Source organism: Gigantopelta aegis, chromosome 7 (assembly GCF_016097555.1).
Source record: "Gigantopelta aegis isolate Gae_Host chromosome 7, Gae_host_genome, whole genome shotgun sequence".
In the NCBI taxonomy this organism is placed as follows: Eukaryota; Metazoa; Mollusca; class Gastropoda; order Neomphalida; family Peltospiridae; genus Gigantopelta; species Gigantopelta aegis.
Genome location: NC_054705.1, coordinates 3,070,260 through 3,091,148, shown reverse-complemented (window position 1 = coordinate 3,091,148; position 20,889 = coordinate 3,070,260). Strand labels below are relative to the sequence as shown.

Genomic DNA, 20,889 nt, shown 5'->3' with positions numbered 1-20,889 from the left:
AATTAAACTGGGATGTAGACTAGTCATTATTATGCCAGTAGTTGATTGTATAAAGTTCTTGCATACCAAACTATTATTAAAAACTGGGGTATGACGATATGCAGCTAGTTGACTAAAACATTTTTCAGAGAAAATTAAATGCACCACTCTTGTTGAATACCAAGTGGAGGCGGTAAGCAAATATATACACTTAGCTTTTAAACTGTTGATCTATATATATGTTTCATTCACAGAACCAACACAGATGGACAAGAACTGGATTTGGTAAGACTATTAATAAAACTAATCTGTATCTGTACCATGCTAATCTTTGTATTTGATTAAACGAAATGTTATGTTCTACTTCATGTGTATTATAAGTTAATTCCACGAGGGACAGATAATCCGTATTTCCGAGTATCGAGTGGGTTATTGTATGTATTACCCATAGCGTAAATAGTTTAGAAAATTAAAATTTAAATTTCTTACATGACACAAACTATATAATATACAAGACGTGAAAGTCTGAGGAAACTGATGATGTCACGAAAGAAAAACAATGGAATCAAAAGGAATCTTCAGGAACATTCACTGTTGTTTGTAAAATCTCACCAACAAGAGACTTGACAGTCGAGGAAACCAATGACGTCACCAAACTAACGTCATGACGTCAGCAGGCAAAGATAGCTTCTATCGTTCCCTAAAATATATTCACTCGCATCTCACTGCCCATATGGGTAATAAATATATGTTTCTGCTAGGGGTTCCTGTATTTTGTTTTAAAGTTAGTTGTTTTTAGATGCATTCTGGAGTACATAATATATGGGTGTTATGTACACATTAGAGAAGTCTGAAAGAAAGATATATGCCAAGACATATTTCTGTAATGTTTATTCTTATTTTGATAATGTCAAATCTTTGATGAGAAGTAAGTTTTTAAAGTTTGGATTTTCTCGATATAAGCACAAATACATAATATATATAGGACTACTGTTGATTATTTAACTGAACACAAGTTACATAAAAGCTATCACCGATTAAAAATAATAATAAAATAAGCAAGCACCAGTACATGCACATACTATATAATAGTGAATTATTTAACTACTTATTATTTTTATTTAGCTTTTTTGCTCGTACTGAAAGTGACAAAACAAACTGCAAAGATTTATTTAAAAAAAGAAAAAGAAAAATGTCCAAAGTAGTTTGCGTACATTGTAGTTGTGTAACTACAGACGATTTCGTCCTGACAAAAACTTACGGAAATTAGGGATACTGAATCGTTTTAAATTAATATGACGAAAATTGGGAACCATTTTATAATTCTTGAAGTTAACACGTCTTTACTTTTCAAAATTTTGACTACTGAGACGAAACATACTTAAAATGTTTATTCTCTCGGCGGATTAATCACTGAGGTCAGTCCCTATTTTGGGAGGTTACAATTTACGGTCCTAGCAAGAAATTCGAGGTTCTGTGCAGGATCCAAACGGCACCTATCGCCCATGTAAACATGTCAGGTTTAAGGCAATCGAATGCTGTGATTGGCCGAAATACTTTACGGGTCATTGGAATTACCAGAAAGGTGCTGAAACGTTTACACATGTACCATTTAAAAAAATAAAAAAATCTAAATGAACCGCGGTTCGTAAATTGGGAAACGGTGCTCCAAACCGTGGGCCTAAAACTGCGGTTTTTGGTAACATCGATTAATTGTCTCACCCCTAGTGCTTGGGGATACATGGAACGTCCTTGCTATGGCCGACCTGTACGCGCTTACTCGTAAACGACCAATGGTGTTATTTCGTTATGCTTCACCCACTCGCGGCACGTATTTAATGTTGTGCAGTATCCAAAATAACGAGGACCAGTAATCGGAAACCCTAAACTTTTATAGATCACACATCAATGTTTCACGTCCTGAACGCGCACGTACACAGATCACGTGGTTTGCACATGGGAGGGATTTGTTCTAATTAGCACGATTGTGTTCGGTATTTCATATATATATATATATATATATATATATATATATATATATATATATATATATATATATATATATATATATATATATATACACACACACATATACACACACACACACGCGGAATGGAAATGAACTCACCACACTGCAACCTGTGTATATATAGGTAAAGTGAAAGACATCTACTATTCATACAGAATGGATATGATAATAGTCATACTCCACACCAACCTGTGTATATCTAGGTAAGGTTAAAGAACGCTGTCCTCGGAACAGAGATGAATTGACTGATCATAGCAGTTTATTAAGAGCACACTTTAGAAAACAGTTAGTTTACCTATACATACCACTGACAAACTTCTCAACACTAACAGATTTGTCCCAAATTGTTTCATTTTACTGCATGATCCAAATGCTTATTTACTAATGCAATAAAAAATTCTTTACTTTAGGAATGCTTTACTGAGTAATTAGCTATAACTGGTGTGGGTAACTAATAATCAACTAACAATCACAGCATGGTGGTGAATAATCATGCCGAAGTCAAAGAAACGCAAGAGTGGTGATGGTGATGGGTCAGAAGAATTGCGGAAGCGTCCTTCTGTATACTGTATTTTACATGTTAATGGCATTCAGTATCTAGATTTCACACCACTCTGTGAGGTCAAGGACTTTGCCATTGAAAAGCTGGCTCAACTACATAGTACTCGTGACCTTGGAGAACAAAACATGTCGTGCTGCATCAACTGAGTCGGTTTGATTTACACTGTATATTCTGCACACAAATTTGTCTGTTGATTTTCTGATGGCATCTGTGAGTTCACCTACTCCTAAGCCTCTGAGTAAGTGATGGTCCGCTTCGAAGACCTTCCATGATGACCGCTTCGTGTGATTTGATATGTAAGAAGTCGTGTCGCATCCGGTAAGCATATGGAAAGGAAGCAGTGATGTTGCTGAATTTGTTGACAAGTTGTTGAATACTTTTTCGATGGGTATATATCTCTTTTGTGTTTACGTGCCTGACATCATCATCCAGAGGCTCCTGCACTGTACACGGGGGAAATGGAAAACCAACAGCAAAAGGACATCCGTATCTCTTGATGATACAACCGTATTTAATCGGCTCTGGATAGTATGCAACACCAACCTAGTATCGGCCTCTTCGGGTGCAACCCTCAGGGAAGCTAAATCGGTTGTGATGTTTGACGATTGAACTTCTTGTCCAACTACAAATCCGCCAGCAACAACAATTTCTCTATGATACTGTGCGTTAGCAAGCACTTCATCAGACAAGAATTTGGCAAGATCGGCCTTGTTCTCTTGTAAAGCCATGCAATTTGACCAGTAGGGGTACATCACGGTCCTCTACAGCACGTGTGATTGGTTGAGCATTCTTTTTGCGTCGTACTCTAGAGTTGGACTTGATAGACTCTTCCCAATATCTATCAAAATGGCATCCACTCTTTGATAACTGGTACCACTTTGCAGTACTGCCCGGATACATATGTTTGCTAGGTCACCAAAAGTCACTGCATTAGGAGGTTTTCCAATTCCAACAAGTAGTACTTGCCCATCTAGAATAAGGCATGATACTTTTATCTTGAAGATTAATTGTTTCGAGGCATTCAATACCTTCTGTTAATATATCAGCTAGTACTGACTTGTTTCCAGTGCGAAGTGTGTTATTCATTTCAGCAAGTGCTAGAGGTACTGGCATAAGCTCGTGTTTCAGTATAGTGGGCATATCAACAGGTCGCCCAGCTTCATATGCAGTGATGAGTCACTGAAGGACATTTCTGTCTGCTTTCAAGATAGTTGTTTTGTCTTTTTCTTTACTGTCCTTGACTATAGTATACAACGATGCAAATGTAGCTACATTATTTTTAAGCAGTGGATGATGAATGGAGACTATTGGCTTACATCGTGGCTCAGTCACAAATGTGTCAAGTTGTTTTTGGCCGAACGGTTTGGCAGCAAGTAATGACTTCTTGGTAGCTGCAGTTGCTACATCTTTCGTCGGAAAATTTTGGAGTGAAGCAGACTGTGCATCATTGGAAAACACACTGAATCTTTGGAATGTATCGACCAATAATTACTCATCTTCGTTGTCCCGTGTTTGTCTTGCTGTTGTACCCTCATTGTGATGAAGAGTGTGACCAGGAGATAATTCGTACATTAAATATGTTTAAGTTGCTATTTGAGATCGCATGTTGTAAGAAATGGTCCACCTACACAGAGCTGACGTTGTCTATGTTATACCGACAACTCCACCCCATTTCTTGCCAGTGCAATTTAGCCACTCCTGTGCTTGATCGGGATCCACCTGATTGAATCTACGGACAGCACACTTAACACAATTACCATCTTTGAAAGCTGAGGGCACATATGTAGGAAGCTGGTACATTGCTGCCAGATAAATAGGACCCCATCTTGCATAGTTGTAATGACTATAACGCATGAAGTACATGACACTAAATGAGTGGATGTGTAGGTCACAAATGTCATCACGCTGGACTCAAGTGAAGAGTAACAGAATAGAAACCATTTCCATATACCACTCACCAACATTTAGTTATTTTAATTGTACTACAACTTTGATGTAAAACAGGATATAATTTAAAGCAAGTCTTTCAAATTGGTATTAATTTAAATCATTCAGATAACAATGTACATGTGTATTTTATAATTGAAATATCTTTATTGCAATGCACATATACAAATACTTAAATCAAATATATAGGCTAACCATTCAAATATAACTGTTTATTTTTCCACATCTATATTTACAAGATTACAAAAAGATTACAAAATTATGATGTAAATTTGCCATTGCACGTTTATCATTTGGCGGGCATTTTTTTGGTGGGTGTGAGGGGGGTTTGAAATGTCAAGAACTGAAAATTCAGCTTAGTAAGCATGATTTTTGGAATCAGAATTATGTTCAAATTGTCTTAAAAAGCTGTGTTATTCACTTTTACCCAGTACTTCCATGAAACGTGACCTTTTAAGATATTTTGTCTAGCGGCCATCTTGGAATTTTCGTACTCTTAATAATTGAAAACATCAGAGAAATATCAAAATAACAATTTTTGACATAAAATAATCACCATTGTAACAAAGGTACCTCAATTAACAGCTTAAATGTTATATTTTGGGATTTAGTAAAAATATGGAGGCCACCTTGAAATTTTCAATGAAACATCACATAAATATAATATCTAATAATATCATAACTTTACTCGTTCAAATGCCGAAACATTACATTATTCTATTTTAGTAACCATATGGCGGCCATTTTTATTTTACCATTCTGAAGATGAAGGACTCAAAATCCAGCTTGGGAACCGACAGATATGGATTCAGCATACCCAAATTATGTTAAAAAGTTTGGTTCCCCATTTTTACCCAAAAATGCTCCTAAGGCCTTAAATAAGGCCTTTTTCATAAATCCGTCCCAAGCCCTATGATCCTGGACAAGGATTTGAAAGAACGGAGGAAGGTATCTTGAAGCCAGTGTGATCATGTGGCCCTATCCTTCCACCTTCCCTCATTGACTTATTAGAGAAAACTCTTCACGAGGAGGAGAATGAGGACGAGTGAGACAATGAGATTCATTATGATACTTTTCTTTATGACGATGACTAGATTTTCAGCAGCGACACGGACTAAGTGGCATTGCTTACTACTTCTGTAGCTTATTCTTTTGCACACAATAATGATATCTAAGCATAGTTCCTTTTATTGAACTCATTTTATGTTATTTTATTCCAATTGCTATGAATTTTAGTTGATTCCAGATTTAATGTGAATTCTGTACTTTGGCATATATGCAAAACTATTTTTAGTGCAAATTAAAGTGACTTTTTCACATTTGTTTTTCACTTTTAATGCATCTATATTATTTAAATCACTCTCAATCAATTCCTCATGCCACAATTATGCAGAAAAATTGTATCATTTGTCTCTGTATGATGTCTGCTTAAAAAATTATGCCAATTAACAATTTTTATCAATAATCTAATATGGCGTCCAAGATGGCCGCCAAAAGGCCCCACTAAACAATATTTCCTGTTGGGAACATCAAAATTCGTTTGCTAGACACCCTGTGGTTTACCAAAGTGTAAGTTAGAAAAATATATAATGGGGGTGCATGGGGACCCCACCTTCCTACTAAACTATATGTACTAACCACGATTGGGCAATCAAATCGTCATCTGCTGCATCCCGTAGATGTTCGCTAATATTATATTTAGGGTATTTTGTTTATGCTTTATTTTAGGCTTCGGGCTTGTGAGGGAAAGGCCATACACTTAACTCAAGCTTACATAACCTGCAATGAAGCACTGAAGCACAGTAAGAACACTATCATCAGTTTAACTGAAGATTTGAACAACGCTAATGAAAATATCACAAGTTTGACTGAAGATCTGAACAACGCTAATGAAAATATCAACAGTCTGACTGGAAATGTGAACAACGCCAATAACAATACCATCATTTTGACAAAAAATATCATCAGTGTGGCTGACGATCTGCACAAAGCCAATGAAAATATCACCAGTTTGACTAAATATATCAACAGATTGACTGACGATCTGAGCAAGTCTAATGACAATATCATCAGTCTGACTGAAAATATCACCAGTTTGGCCGAAGATCTGAACAACGCCAATGAAAATATCACTAGTTGTATTGAAAATCTCAACAACGCCAAGGAAAATATCACAAGTCTGGCTGAAGATCTGAAAAACGCTAACGAAAATATCACCAGTTGTACTGAAAATCTCAACAACGCCAAGGAAAATATCACCGGTTTGACTGAAGATCTGAAAAACGCCAATGAAAATATCACCAGTTTGACTGAAGATCTAAAAAAACGCCAATGAAAATATCACCAGTTTGACTGAAGATCTCAACAACGCCAATGAAAATATCACCAGTTTGACTGAAGATCTCAACAACGCCAATGAAAATATCACCAGTTTGACTGAAGATCTCAACAACGCCAATAAAAATATTACAAGTCTGGCTGAAGATCTGAAAAACGCCAATGAAAATATCACCAGTTGTATTGAAGATCTCAACAAAGCCAATGAAAATATCACCGGTTTGACTGAAGATCTGAAAAACGCCAGTGAAAATATCACCAGTTTGAATGAAGATCAGAGAAACGCCAATGAAAATGTTAGCAATTTGACAAAAGATTTGAAAATTGTCAATGAAGCTCTCGCGTACTGTCAAATGAATTGGACAAATTTTGAAGGTATGTATCTGTAATTTTACACACCGGCCTCGGTGGCGTCGTGGCAGGCCATCGGTCTACAGGCTGGTAGGTACTGGGTTCGGATCCCAGTCGAGGCATGGGATTTTTAATCCAGATACCGACTCCAAACCCTGAGTGAATGCTCCGCAAGTCTCAATGGGTAGGTGTCAACCACTTGCACCGACCAATGATCCATAACTGGTTCAACAAAGGCCATGGTTTGTGCTATCCTGCCTGTGGGAAGCGCAAATAAAAGATCCCTTGCGTCTAATCGAAAGAGTAGCCCATGTAGTGGCGACAGCGGGTTTCCTCTCAAAATCTGTGTGATCCTTAACCATTTGTCTGACGCCATATAACCGTAAATAAAATGTGTTGAGTGCGTCGTTAAATAAAACACTTCTTTCTGTAATTTTACAGGTTTTTATATTATTATTATTTCTGCAATTACCGACCTGTTGGTTTTGAATTAACAAACCTTTATTTTGCAATGTTTTTACTACAACAACTACTGGTATGTTGCTTTCCATTGGACCTATCTTCATTTGACAGTTTTATACTACAACTACTAGAATGTTATTTTTTTCAGTGTCATTTAAAAGTTTTAAACGGAAAATATTTGAAGGTATGTGTCTGTAATTTTACAGGTTTTTATATTATTATTATTTCTACAATTACTGGTATCATTTGAAAGTTAAACTACAACTATTTGCCGTGGTTCAGTCTGCACTTGACAACTGATAGTGTGAGACTAGCATAAAGAGGAATTAAAACAACATAAACACGACAAAACTACGTTATTTGTAACTTTAAGAAACTAATGCTAAATGTGTCTGGACTAGTATCATTTGAAAGTTTTAAACGACAACTATGTATAAACAATGCATGACAGTTCTGTAAAACGATACCAGGTGTTCGTAAAAGGCACGTTTATCCATTTTGTATACAGTGCACTAGGACATTTTTCGATGTAAATAGCGAGAAAATTAAGAATATTTTAATTTTGGATTAAATTAGTTAACACCAACAATTGTATTTTATGGCTCTTTATGTAGAAATGCACCAATATGAAGACAATTGGTTAATGCATGTTAGACAAGATTGGTCTAAATTATATATGGAATTGCGAAAAGTTAGATAATGATAGTTTTACGATAATAAAATAAAGATTACAGTATGCATTTAACCAGAAATCCTATAGCAAAGAAAAACAATATCAACAGGAAGTCGTTATGAATATTTATTACTCGAATTTAGGTTATACGCCATTTTATACCGTAATGCCACTTATATAATGATCCATGACTAATCCACTGTTAAAGGGTATTATTACATACGACCTAGTGTTTTTAAGCTAATCAAACTACTAACTACAGAAAATAAGAAAGAGCTGAATAACCTTGGACAATATTTAATTCGGGCAAATAAATATATTCAAAAACAATGAGTTGATTTAGTCTAGTTTTAGATTCCATAGTTATATTTGTGTTTTATTTTGTCAGTTGCCACAGTATGTGCAAATCACTCCCCACCATTATACTGTATATATTAAATAATATATATATATATATATATATATATATATATATATATATATATATATAGACATATATTTATTATGTATGCTGAAGGCCAAAAATAAACTTATTAGTTGGTAGTCTGAGCGCTCATACAGCTCGATTTTCGTCGTATGCAAAGATTATTTGTTAATATGAGCGCACACGTCGTACGTCGACAGTGGGGAAAATTACAACTCAACCGTCGAGTTGGCAGACTCCGCCGTGACAGTTGGTAGCCTGATGATAGCGTTAGCGGATTAGACGTTTTTAACACACCCTGTTAACAATCTGTCATTTCACTTTTTCAGAAAGATGCGCAGCACAACCCAAGCTTAAACTATATGAGAAAATTACAACTCAACCGTCGAGTTGGCCGACTCCGCCGTGACAGTTGGTAGCCTGATACTAGCGTTAGCGGACTAGACGTTTTTAACACACCCTGTTTACAATCTGTCATTTCCCTTTTTCAGAAGGATGCAGAACGCTTGAATACGACGGATTTGTACTATATAAGAAAGGCTGTCTCCGAATGTGCCTTAGATTTGGCAGTACAAAGCAAGGACACTTTATACAGCTGTTGGGAAATTGCGATTATTATGGAGGAAGAGTGGTTGTCTTGGACTCGAACATGAAAATTGATCTTTACCGAGAAGCATTCATTAAAGTTGGTGACGGTAATTATATAATATATACACATGTATATGTGTGTATGTACCCGTAATATATATGTATGTACATTGTATGTATGTATGTATGTATGTATGTATGTATGTATGTATGTATGCGTGTTTATGTATACATTGATCTATGCATGTATATATATATATATATATATATATATATATATATATATATATATATATATATATATATATATATATATATATATATATATATATATATATTGTATGTATGCCTTGTTTGACTATTACATACATAGATATTAACGCACAAGCGCAGGAAATAATGTAATCATTTCTGGTCTCACTAATTGTCTCGTGTCATAGCTGGGACTCGAACCCATGGCATCGAATCGTCCACATCTGGCAGATTTACCACGATACGATTTCGGCTATCGAATGATTAGGTATGTATGTATTGATGTGTGAATGTGTGTATGCATGTATGCATGCATGCATGCATGTATGTGCGTGATTGTGTGTGTGTGTGTGTGTGTGTGTGTGTGTGTTGTGTGTGTGTGTGTGCGCGCGCGTGTTTACGCAGCTTAAGAAAAAAGCGTAGCCTGTCGAGTTGCGGCAGCGTGTTTCCACTCTAATTAACCCTGTGTCCTCAACAATATGTCTGACGCCATAAAACCATATGTACACTGAGCTGAGTGTGTCATTAAATAAAACACTATATCGACAAAAAATTCATTGATAATTATAAAAGTTAAAGAACATATGACCTGGGATCTTATGCAATGCACCAGAGGTTACTTAAACAGTAAACAAGTATGGCTATTAAATTATAATTACGTATAATCATATTTTAAGGAACACTAACAATAAAAAGCTGTAATCCAAAAACCAACTCCTGTAATCAGGATTCACAAAAAGGCTACTCCTTCCAAGCCAACGAGCGATATTTGTTATATACCTTATGTAGCCAAGACAGCACGTACCAAGATCTGGCGGGACGTAGCCCAGTGGTAAAGTACTCGCTTGATGCGCTGTCTGTCTAGGATCGATGCCCGTCAGTGGATTTACTGGGCTGTTTTTCGTTCTAGTCAGTGCACTACGACTGGTATATCAAAGGCCGTGGTATGTGCTATCCTGCCTATGGGATGGTGCATATATAATATCCCTTGCTGCTAATGGAAAACAAATGTAGCGGGTTTTCTCTCTCAGACTATACATCGAAATTACCTAATAGTCGATGTAGCGGGTTTTCTCTCTCAGACTATACATCGAAATTACCTAATAGTCGATGATAAAGAAATCAGTGGTGTTGTTAAACAAAACAAACTTCAATTGTTTAAACTAAGATCTTTGAGGTACGGTTCACAAGGCACTCACTGGAACCGAGTGCATAGAGGACGATCGATTTAGCGACTCATCTCCAGGCGACCAGTATACCACTGAGCTACACCGCGAGGCCTTTCACATAGAGGACGATCGATTTAGCGACTCATCTCCAGGCGACCAGTACACCACTGAGCTACACCGCGAGTCCTTTCACATAGAGGACGATCGATTTAGCGACTCATCTCCAGGCGACCAGTATACCACTGAGCTACACCGCGAGTCCTTTCACATAGAGGACGATCGATTTAGCGACTCATCTCCAGGCGACCAGTATACCACTGAGCTACACCGCGAGTCCTTTCACATAGAGGACGATCGATTTAGCGACTCATCTCCAGGCGACCAGTATACCACTGAGCTACACCGCGAGTCCTTTCACATAGAGGACGATCGATTTAGCGACTCATCTCCAGGCGACCAGTACACCACTGAGCTACACCGCGAGGCCTTTCACATAGAGGTCATGGAGTACAGATCAGTGAGCTTAATCCAATGTCACCTATATCGATTATATCGATGCCTTCATGAATCGTCTTGTTTTTACTTTAATTTAGCGTAAGAAATCTAGTATCTATAAAAAAAGAAGACACTAACGGACATTGTCTTTTATTGTCTTATAATTTGGTTTACAGGTACAACATAATCGAACCTAGAAAACTGGAATTTTAAAATCACATTTTAGTGTTAAAAACCCCCACTCGAATAATTATTGTCATGTCCACTAAATGAAGTTGCGAGCTTTTGGACGGAATAAAACATTTCTAACTTCGCCAGGTGTGGACGACTAACGACATGACATGCTTCACAATTTGATGAATTGTCTTTTGTGGTTAGCTTTCTATTTTATTATTATTTGTTTTGATTTTTTTTTTGTATTGGGGCGGGGGGGGGGGGGGGGGGGAGGTGTTTGGGTTTGTTTGGGTGTTTTATAATAATAATAATAATTTTTATTAAAGTATAAATGTTTTATTGTTGTGAATATGTGGACAAAACAAATCAGTATCTGTGAGAAATGTGTTGGTTTTTAAAAAACTACATGGTGTCTCTTGAGTTGGAATTATCTTGGGCCTATCTGTATTTCACGTTATGGATTATATTACTCATAATAATAATACTACTAATAATACTATCATCATCATCATCATCATCAATATTTATTATTTTCACCGAATGTTTTGTATTTGTGATTCCAGGACCTATGGATTCATTAATTGGAGCGAGGGTCAACGAAACCTCAGGACGTACATATTGGGTTGATTCTGATTCCCCGTTCGAGTACAACGATCTGGTCAGTGATGCTACAGCAGGAGTCAACAACACGTGTGTCGCCATGACACCCGAGATACCGTATAGATGGGAATATGTTCCATGTTCCGGATTTAATGGTGTTATTGGCTGCGAATTTTACACGACAAAATAACATTACACTGTTTTCTGCTTTTGTCTAGGTGCTAAACTTTCGCAAGTATAATGCCTCTTAGTTTATTTTTAATTTTTTTCAGGTGGGATGGCTGGTAGGGTTTTTTGTTCTTTGTATTTTTGTTGTTTTTGGGGTGGGATTGTGTTGTTGTTGTTTTTTTGTTGTTTTTTTGCGGGGGGGGGGGGGGGGGGGGGTAGGTTTGTGTTGTTGTTTTGGGGGTTTGTTTGTTTGGGGGTTTTATTATTTATTTATTTGTTTGTTTTAAAATTTAATTGAATTTTATATTTGTTTTTCGTCTAGTGGCTAAACTTTCAAAGTTACAAGTTCTTATAATCTTCACAAATGTCGTAAATCGACTGATCCTTCTTTCCGAGATACGTATCTGTTTCGCTTCACGTGTCTGTTTTTTATTTTTAGTTTCAGTAATTCCATCTGTGTAATTTCAGCCCAACAGGTTAACACAATAAACTGTGGCCAACTTTTCTCTCGTGACTGTGTTGAAAGGGAGGGCCAACTAACATATTTGTCTGTGTTGGGATGATGCATACCCGGACGACCAACATATACTGACACATTAAGAAATGAAAAACCCGTAATTTTAGAGTTAATAAAAAAACCGTGATTATTCCTGCTAATTGGTGGCAGACATTTTGTTTCGTTTTTGTGACGTCCGGTGGTATAGCTTGGGGCGAAGTGACGTCAGCTCCGACCAACGCCTCTATGCACAGTGTAAACAAACGCTCTAATTTACGACAAGGCGCTTCGTTTTCATCAACCTGACTTGTAAAACAACATAAATGACTTGATTGTATAATAAACTATTTAACTAAATATATTTCAATTTGCATCAATAGAACGAAATGGAGTTATTGTATTTACTCTTTTAAATATTCCAAAGAAAATATGCATATTATTAGGCCTGTTGGTTGGGTACGTTCGAGCAAAAACGACCACTCACGATACCCAAGTGATAATTTTCTTTTCTTTGGGACTACGCAATTGGTAAGTTTTGTGATTTTAGATGGGCAAGTCTACTTAATCAAGGGTTTTACAGAATTAATTACAGTAATAAAGCAGGACGGCTGATAATGTCCATTACGATTTGAGGGGTGTCCGCGCGATTATCACACACTGTCCTGTGATCTTAATAAAAGAGGCACCTCTTTTTAGTGTGTCTAGACACAGTGCCCGGGGACCGTCTAAGTATACACCTACCAATTAGGAACCACAGGTACAGGCCACGGAAAGAAAATACCAATTAACCAAGAAAATACTCCAATTATTATCACAGTACGTGGGTTAATTTATGTACAAAATATAAGACAGCTATTTCAACACTTTGAAAATGGTGGTTTATTTTGTATATTGAAAAATAATATATACTTGGTGCTGGCTTACTAGGATGGATATTATTACAGAACATTGCGATGCATCCGCAAAAATCAGGTATGTTTTGTTTCTTCATTTTGAAGAATAATTCCTGACGTGACACGTTAGGTATTACGTAACCACCAGCTCGCCAGAGGGCGTATTTACTGCGATGATACAAAATGGCTGCGCCCGTTATATATAATAGCCGTCACATTTAAGCGTTTAATTAATGAACTATACGATTATACTTGTTGATATTAAGCAATAATGTGCATTATATATCGTTGACTGTGCATACTGGGCCAAATGCCTTAATTGTCCCTTCCTTTAATGTTTAGCGATTCACACTGAACTCCAAGTCTTTGCTAATGCTGTTGTCTATCCATGCCCCATGTTCCTAGATACTTATACATTATACAGGGCAACACAATGACCCAACCATCCAATACAGAATTCCTGGAATCTGAACGACAAAACCTTAATACATGGTCAGGACCGTATCGTTGCTCAGTTCACAGTCAAATGGGCATTTGGCAAACTAATGATTGATTCTATGAATCTCTATCAAATGTCTTATCTGTAGGAGGACAGATCTCCCGAGAAGATCCTTTACTGCATATTTTATGTCCTACTTTAAATACACACACACACACACACACACACACACACACACACACACACATATTTATATATATATATATATATATATATATATATATATATATATATATATATATAAATTATTAACAAGTAAAATTAAATAAGGTCCATTTCAAATATTAGGATGACAAGTAAGATTTGATAATACTGAACACTGATATTCTAAAGACGAAAATGTATTTAATATGTATACATTATTGTCCAGTAAAGTCAGGGAGTGGTTGTCCTCCTATAGACGAGGTACAAGATAGATATTCATGGAATTGACGAAAATGTATTTATTATGTATGCGTTATTGTCCAGTAAAGTCCGGGAGTGGTTGTCCTCTTTTTGACGAGGTACAAGATAGAGATTCATGGAATTGATGAAAATGTATTTAATATGTATATGTTATTGTCCAGTAAAGTCCGGGAGTGGTTGTCTTCCTATAGACGAGGTACAAGATAGAGATTCATGGAATTGATGAAAATGTATTTAATATGTATGTGTTATTGTCCAGTAAAGTCCGGGAGTGGTTGTCTTCCTATAGACGAGGTACAAGGTAGAGATTCATAGAACTGACCAAATACCCATTCAACTCTGTATTGTGCAGAGATACGTCTTTCACTATGGATAACGGTTTTGTCGTTTTGATTTACAGAGACACTCAGGATATCACCTTGTGTTTCACCATCAAGATGAACTTGAAAAATATCTCTGTAAAGAAAAAAACAGACAAACTGACAAAGACATAAAAAACCCAAATATAATATATAAGCAGAACACAGCACACACTGAGGAGCTGTTTCATACACAAATCAATACTATGATATTTGAAAACTGACGAAAGTAAAAACACAGAATGCTTGAGTCATCTGGAAACATCAATAACAGTATGGAATAAGTTTCAGTTTCATACTTTTTCATATCAAATATACTTTTTCATAGAGGAAAATGTTGTGCGTTGTTGTTATTTTGTGTATGGGTTTTGGTTTGGTTTTAATTTTTAAAAACATTTTGTTTTTAAATTTTAGTTTGGTGTGTGAGTGTGTTTTATTTATTATATGTCAAGACACTAGCATGAATTTTAAGATCGTAATTCACAATTTTTATATTTATATAAAAAAAAAAATCAGTTTCGTACGGTTACATGAGGCGGAATCGGGAGATGAAAACTTGATGTGCAGTGGTGGAATACATGTATCTGAAATCACTGGCAGTTTATATAATACTCGTTTAAAGCTTTCCATTAAAAATTACTAACATAAAAATCAAGACGCCTACTGCTGATTAAATATATGTAAAGAAATCTATATGTATGAGTTAGAATTATATGAACATAATAAAGATTATGTTTATGAGGACCATGCACGTATTATCGTTGGGCGCGATTTCACTCAGTCGGTAGAGTGCTTGCTTGACGTGCTTGCATTGCAGGATCGAACAACCTCTGTCGACACATTCGACTGATTTTTTTTCCCGATCCAAACAGTGCAGCACGACTGGTCAAAGGCAGTGGTATGTGCTTTCCTATCTGTGGGAAAGTACATACACAATATGTCTTGCTGCATTAGGAAAAAGGTAGTGGGTTTCCGCTGATGACTACGAGTCAGAATAAACATGTTTGACATCCAATAACCGGTGATTAATTAGTCAATATGATCCAGTGGTGTCGTTAAACAAAACAAAAACAAAACACCTATCATCATGTTTATACGTAAAGACTTTACAAATGGTATATTGAATACCTATTCAATATTGGGTATGACTGGGTGTTTTGTTTTTTAGATTCACATGAAAACAAACCTATACCACAAACTGTAGCAACAATTACAATTATAATTTAAACGACACTCAATTTATATTTGACGTTTTATAATCAATGTGTAGAACTCAACGGATTAATTGTCGACTATAGTTGATCACTGGAACGTCATCACTTTTAACACGCTTACTAATTGCTTAATTATAAGTGACTGTTCACATGGGAGTCCAGAACTACCTGAAATTTCTTGCCACGGAATCGACTATAGTTGATCACTGGAACGTCATCACTTTTAACACGCTTACTAATTACTTATTTATAAGTGACTGTTCACATGGGAGTCCAGAACTACTTGGCATTTCCTTGCCACGGAATCCACTATAGTTGATCACTGGAACGTCATCACTTCTAACATGCTTACTAATTACTTAATTATAGCAGTCACGTTCAACAATTACATCACACGGTCTGTAGCATCAGTGCCAACTGTGGAGATTATGCGACTGTGGTTAATGCTGTCTGTACACTTGACATCTTCCATCAGCGCAATAGAGTAAAAAAAAAAAGACCCGAGACTCGTGGCTAAACAATACACGTCTCTATTGCAGTTGAGGCCACACTTTATTGACTGGACACCACCGTCGTCGAGGTCGACGATGTTGTTGAGTGAAAATGAGACGTTTTACAGGCTGTCTTGCTCGAATACCTGCCTCACGTGGTCGGTTCCTACACAAACCTGGTACTGTGTAAGCAGTAGAAGTTGCCGTGGTCGTCCTTTGCCGTAGATGAATTACCCATATGTAGCGGTCCTGGGCCACACTGGTTACACGTGGTCTACCTCATATGGGAAGGTCACGTGTTTGTCTGATTTTGCTGAAACAGATACCACAATATCGACATGATGCTTGGTAGGGATTGGACGGTTCGTTTTTTTATTTTCAGTTCAATTTTCGATTTTTGGTTCACGGTTCGATTTATTCACGATACTTTTCTCAAGTAGGACGCCAATTATCATACATACATTTTTATAAAGTATTTTAAGAGCAAGAAAGTTTATTTTTCATGGTCATTTGTAAAATGACTGTACATATAAAATTATATCTTGATTGGAAAACAAAAATTGCATTTGTACCATGCCATGTTAGCGCGTTGGGTCTGGGATACTTGGGCAATGTGTCCCCCAGGATTTGAGTTCAGATGGTTGACAAAATAATTTGGGGCGAGATTGCTAGGGGTCCTGCATTTCTTTTTTAATTCAGTTGTTTTTAAATGCATTCTGGAGTACATAATATATGGGTGTCATGTACACATTATAGAAGTCTAAAAGAAAGATATATATCAAAACATATTTCTGTCATGTTTATTATTATTTTGATAATTATTTGATAAATCTTTAATGAGAAGTGTTTTTTATGGATTACTCGACAAATAAATAGCTAATATATAGAACTACTGTTGATTCACAATGTAACAGACATTTTCAAAGTTCTTAGTTATGACAATTTTGTTGTTGATTATGTTGAGTTAAAGTGTACAGATTACAAACATGTCACTACTTCTTCTAGAGTGTTAGTTTTAGTCACAAAATCTCATATTTACTAATTTTAGGAAATGTTTTACGAATTTATGAGATTTTTTGCACCAAAGACACATACAGAACACTATATTGATGGATTTTTTAATGACATTTATTAACACAAATATTACATAGATATTCTGCATGTTCTAATATACAGGTGTACATCAACAACAAAGATTACAAATCACAAATGAATAGTTTTTCATACTTTTCTTCGATGACATGATGAGTCATCACGTACTAACCTCCACAGATAGTCACCCATCATGTTGCAGTCCCATTTCCCTTGATGTCTTCTTTCCATAGTTGATATATCTTGGAGAAATCTTTCGCCGTGTTGCTCACTGATGTCACCCGTATTTTTACTGAAGATATTTAGGTGAGAATGGAGAAAATGCAATTTCAAAGACATCCGGCATCCAAGCTTTTCATAAGTCTGTATCAATTTTCAACCACTCCTCTGAACGAACTTCAAGCGTTTCATTCTTTTGATGCCATTTTTTCTTCACACTTGTGTGACTGAAGCATCTTGCATACATCTGGGGCCGTATGCACGAGGGGCGGATAAGTCCACTATCCGGGAATAGTGCCTATCCGCCGGATAAGTGGGGAAATTTGGTATGCATGACGGCAGGATAGAGCTCCCCGAATAGCCTAAACGCGAATAACGCTATTCGCTACATTTTCTCCGTATAAAGGCCTATCCGCCGGATAATTCTGAAAGGAAAATGGCCGCGCTGGTGTGTTGCGATTCAGAAACAGGCAAATATGTCGACAAAACTGGTTATTTCTTGATCGAACAAAGCAGTTTGACACGTTTTATAATGTGGAAAAACATGAAGAATTTAAATTTGAACAACAAGATATTCTGAAGACAACAGATGAAATATCAGGAAACATCGAAGTGTCCAGTCGGTTGGGCGTGTTAACATCGCTGTCAAAAATCTACAAAAGTACAAGTTTGCAACACTTTCAATATGGCTACGGTAACTGATCGGTGAGGAACTTGTTTTTATGTAATAATTATTACATATTAAATTCAGTCTGTTTGTATTTGCCACATCGCCATGCATTGTCTTCAGTCTTTTAATGTAACCTATCGAAAACCGTCCCCCATCAAAAACCCTCCCATTGGCATTGTACTTCCTATTTCTTTTTAACTTCAAACAACGTAAGCACGAATTTTGATTACGTCATACATGTATGTTGTTCACGAAAACACGTCGACAACTTATCAAAAAATGGGAAGGTTATTTGGGGAACATACAAAAATGGAAATATAGAAATTAATCTGTATGTCTTTATTGGGGTGGGTATGCCTGGGAACATAACCAACGGCTTGTCAAACAACTAGCCTAAGGTAAGCAAATAAAGTTTTAGATTTTCACTAAATTGTCAGCGTAAATAATATTAAACCACCGGATGATTGAAATGGCCATGCACAGTACTGTAGTGTAGGCTACCCTTTTAGTGGAACATAGTTTTCGTAACTGAAACAAGTAGTTTAATTTTATTTTTATTGAAAACATGTGCAAGATATATAATAATTATATAAGCTACTTTCATTGATTCGTTGACTCACTTATTTATGTATTGGTTCATTTTATGTTATAGACATGCATCAGTCAACAATTTGGTGAGATGGACTGACAACACTCTTCAGCAGGTGCCAAACCACAAAACGAATATGGATGTATCAAATGTCATTCTGTCAATGTGCAGACAGTGTGTGTGTGAGTGTGTGTGTGTGTGTGTGTAAAACTATGTGTGTGTATATAGATAGCAGAGAGAGAGAGAGAGAGAGAGAGAGAGAGAGAGAGAGAGAGAGAGAGAGAGAGAGAGAGAGAGAGAGAGAGAGAGAGAGAGAGAGAGAGAGAGAGACCAGGGGCGTAGGCTGGGGCGGGAGGAATTCGGGGGCTTTCGGACGAACACACCCCCCCCCCCCCCCCAAACAAATGGTCCGCTTTCAGTACTAAAACATACAGGTTTATAAATATGGAGTTTCGGGTGGTTCAAAAACAAAATAGAAAAAGGTCCACTTGGTTCATATTCGAAACCACCACCCCCACCCCCACCCCCCCAGGTCCAGATCATGCTACGCCCCTGCAGAGAGAGAGAGAGAGAGAGAGAGAGAGAGAGAGAGAGAGAGAGAGAGAGAGAGAGAGAGAGAGAGAGAGACAGACAGAGAGAGAGAACTAGCTGAAGTAATTATTTTAAAGCATAAAATATGGCGTTGGTAAGATAAATTAACCACTAAACATAAGATACAATTTTTCACCATTATTAAAGCATAAAAGTAAAACTATGTAGGTACATAACAAGTTCTATCATTGTGCTCTATAAACATATATTGTGACATGCTGTGAAATTCTTTTCTTTCTTTTTTTACCTTAATGAAGCAGATGATTTGTTCTTTTTCTTAAAAACAACCCCCCCCCCCCAAAAAAAAAAAAAAAAAAAACCCACCACACACAAAAAAACAATAACAACAACAACAACAACAAAAAACACCCCACCTGTTATTACCCAGATATCTTATTATCATAAATGTCATATTTGTAACATTTTGTTCCAGGTACATGGCACATAAGTTGCTGTACAAGTGAAGATATACAGCTGGAACATTCTAAGATTCATAAAGTTATTACGGTTTGTGTAATGCTGCATAACTGTGCTAAAAGCCTCCATCTGATTCAGAGAAATACAATGACAGTGATCCAGGTTTGGTTTTGTTACAAGATGATAACTTTGGTATGAAAGAGATTTTAACCCAAGTGGTTCATGATGTTGATAGCAGAGCTGTTATGTACTAATATACATTTACTCTTAAAGACAGCTGTAGATGACAAAGTAATAAGTAAATGTGAACTTTCTGATTTACATGCTCTTTTAACACAAAATTATATTCATATTTTACATTTTTCATACATCTTTATTTTGAATTTTAAAATTAAATCAATACGCAACAGGAAAATAACGTTACAGTTAGATGATTATAATTGAGAAGTACAATGCAAAACAATCAATAACATAATGACAAATTAACAAAATAATTATGAAAAATACATGAAATTGTTTTAAAATCTGATAAAGAATAAAAAATAATTTTAAGTAATAATTTTGTTCATGTACAATATTGAGTAAGTATTTAATTACATGTTCCCTCTGACATGTCATCCAATTTAATTAACAATTTAAGATGGGTTTATCTTAAGTTATCTACACTTGGTTTATTTACTTCTACACTATGCTTGCTTCACTCTTTGCAATTTGTAAGGTGAAATAAATTATTAATATTACTTT

The 20,889-nt window shown here is 36.2% G+C and overlaps 1 protein-coding gene across 1 annotated transcript; it reads left to right on the top strand.

The window, feature by feature from the left end:
- The first annotated feature begins 2,500 nt into the window (after nt 1-2,500).
- LOC121377221 (uncharacterized protein DDB_G0287625-like) lies at nt 2,501-7,243 on the top strand. The gene is made up of 4 exons (XM_041505129.1): nt 2,501-2,669; nt 5,529-5,562; nt 6,246-6,820; nt 6,876-7,243. The coding sequence occupies exons 1-4, from the start codon at nt 2,501-2,503 to the stop codon at nt 7,241-7,243; spliced, it is 1,146 nt and encodes a 381-aa protein (XP_041361063.1).
- The last annotated feature ends 13,646 nt before the right edge of the window (nt 7,244-20,889 follow it).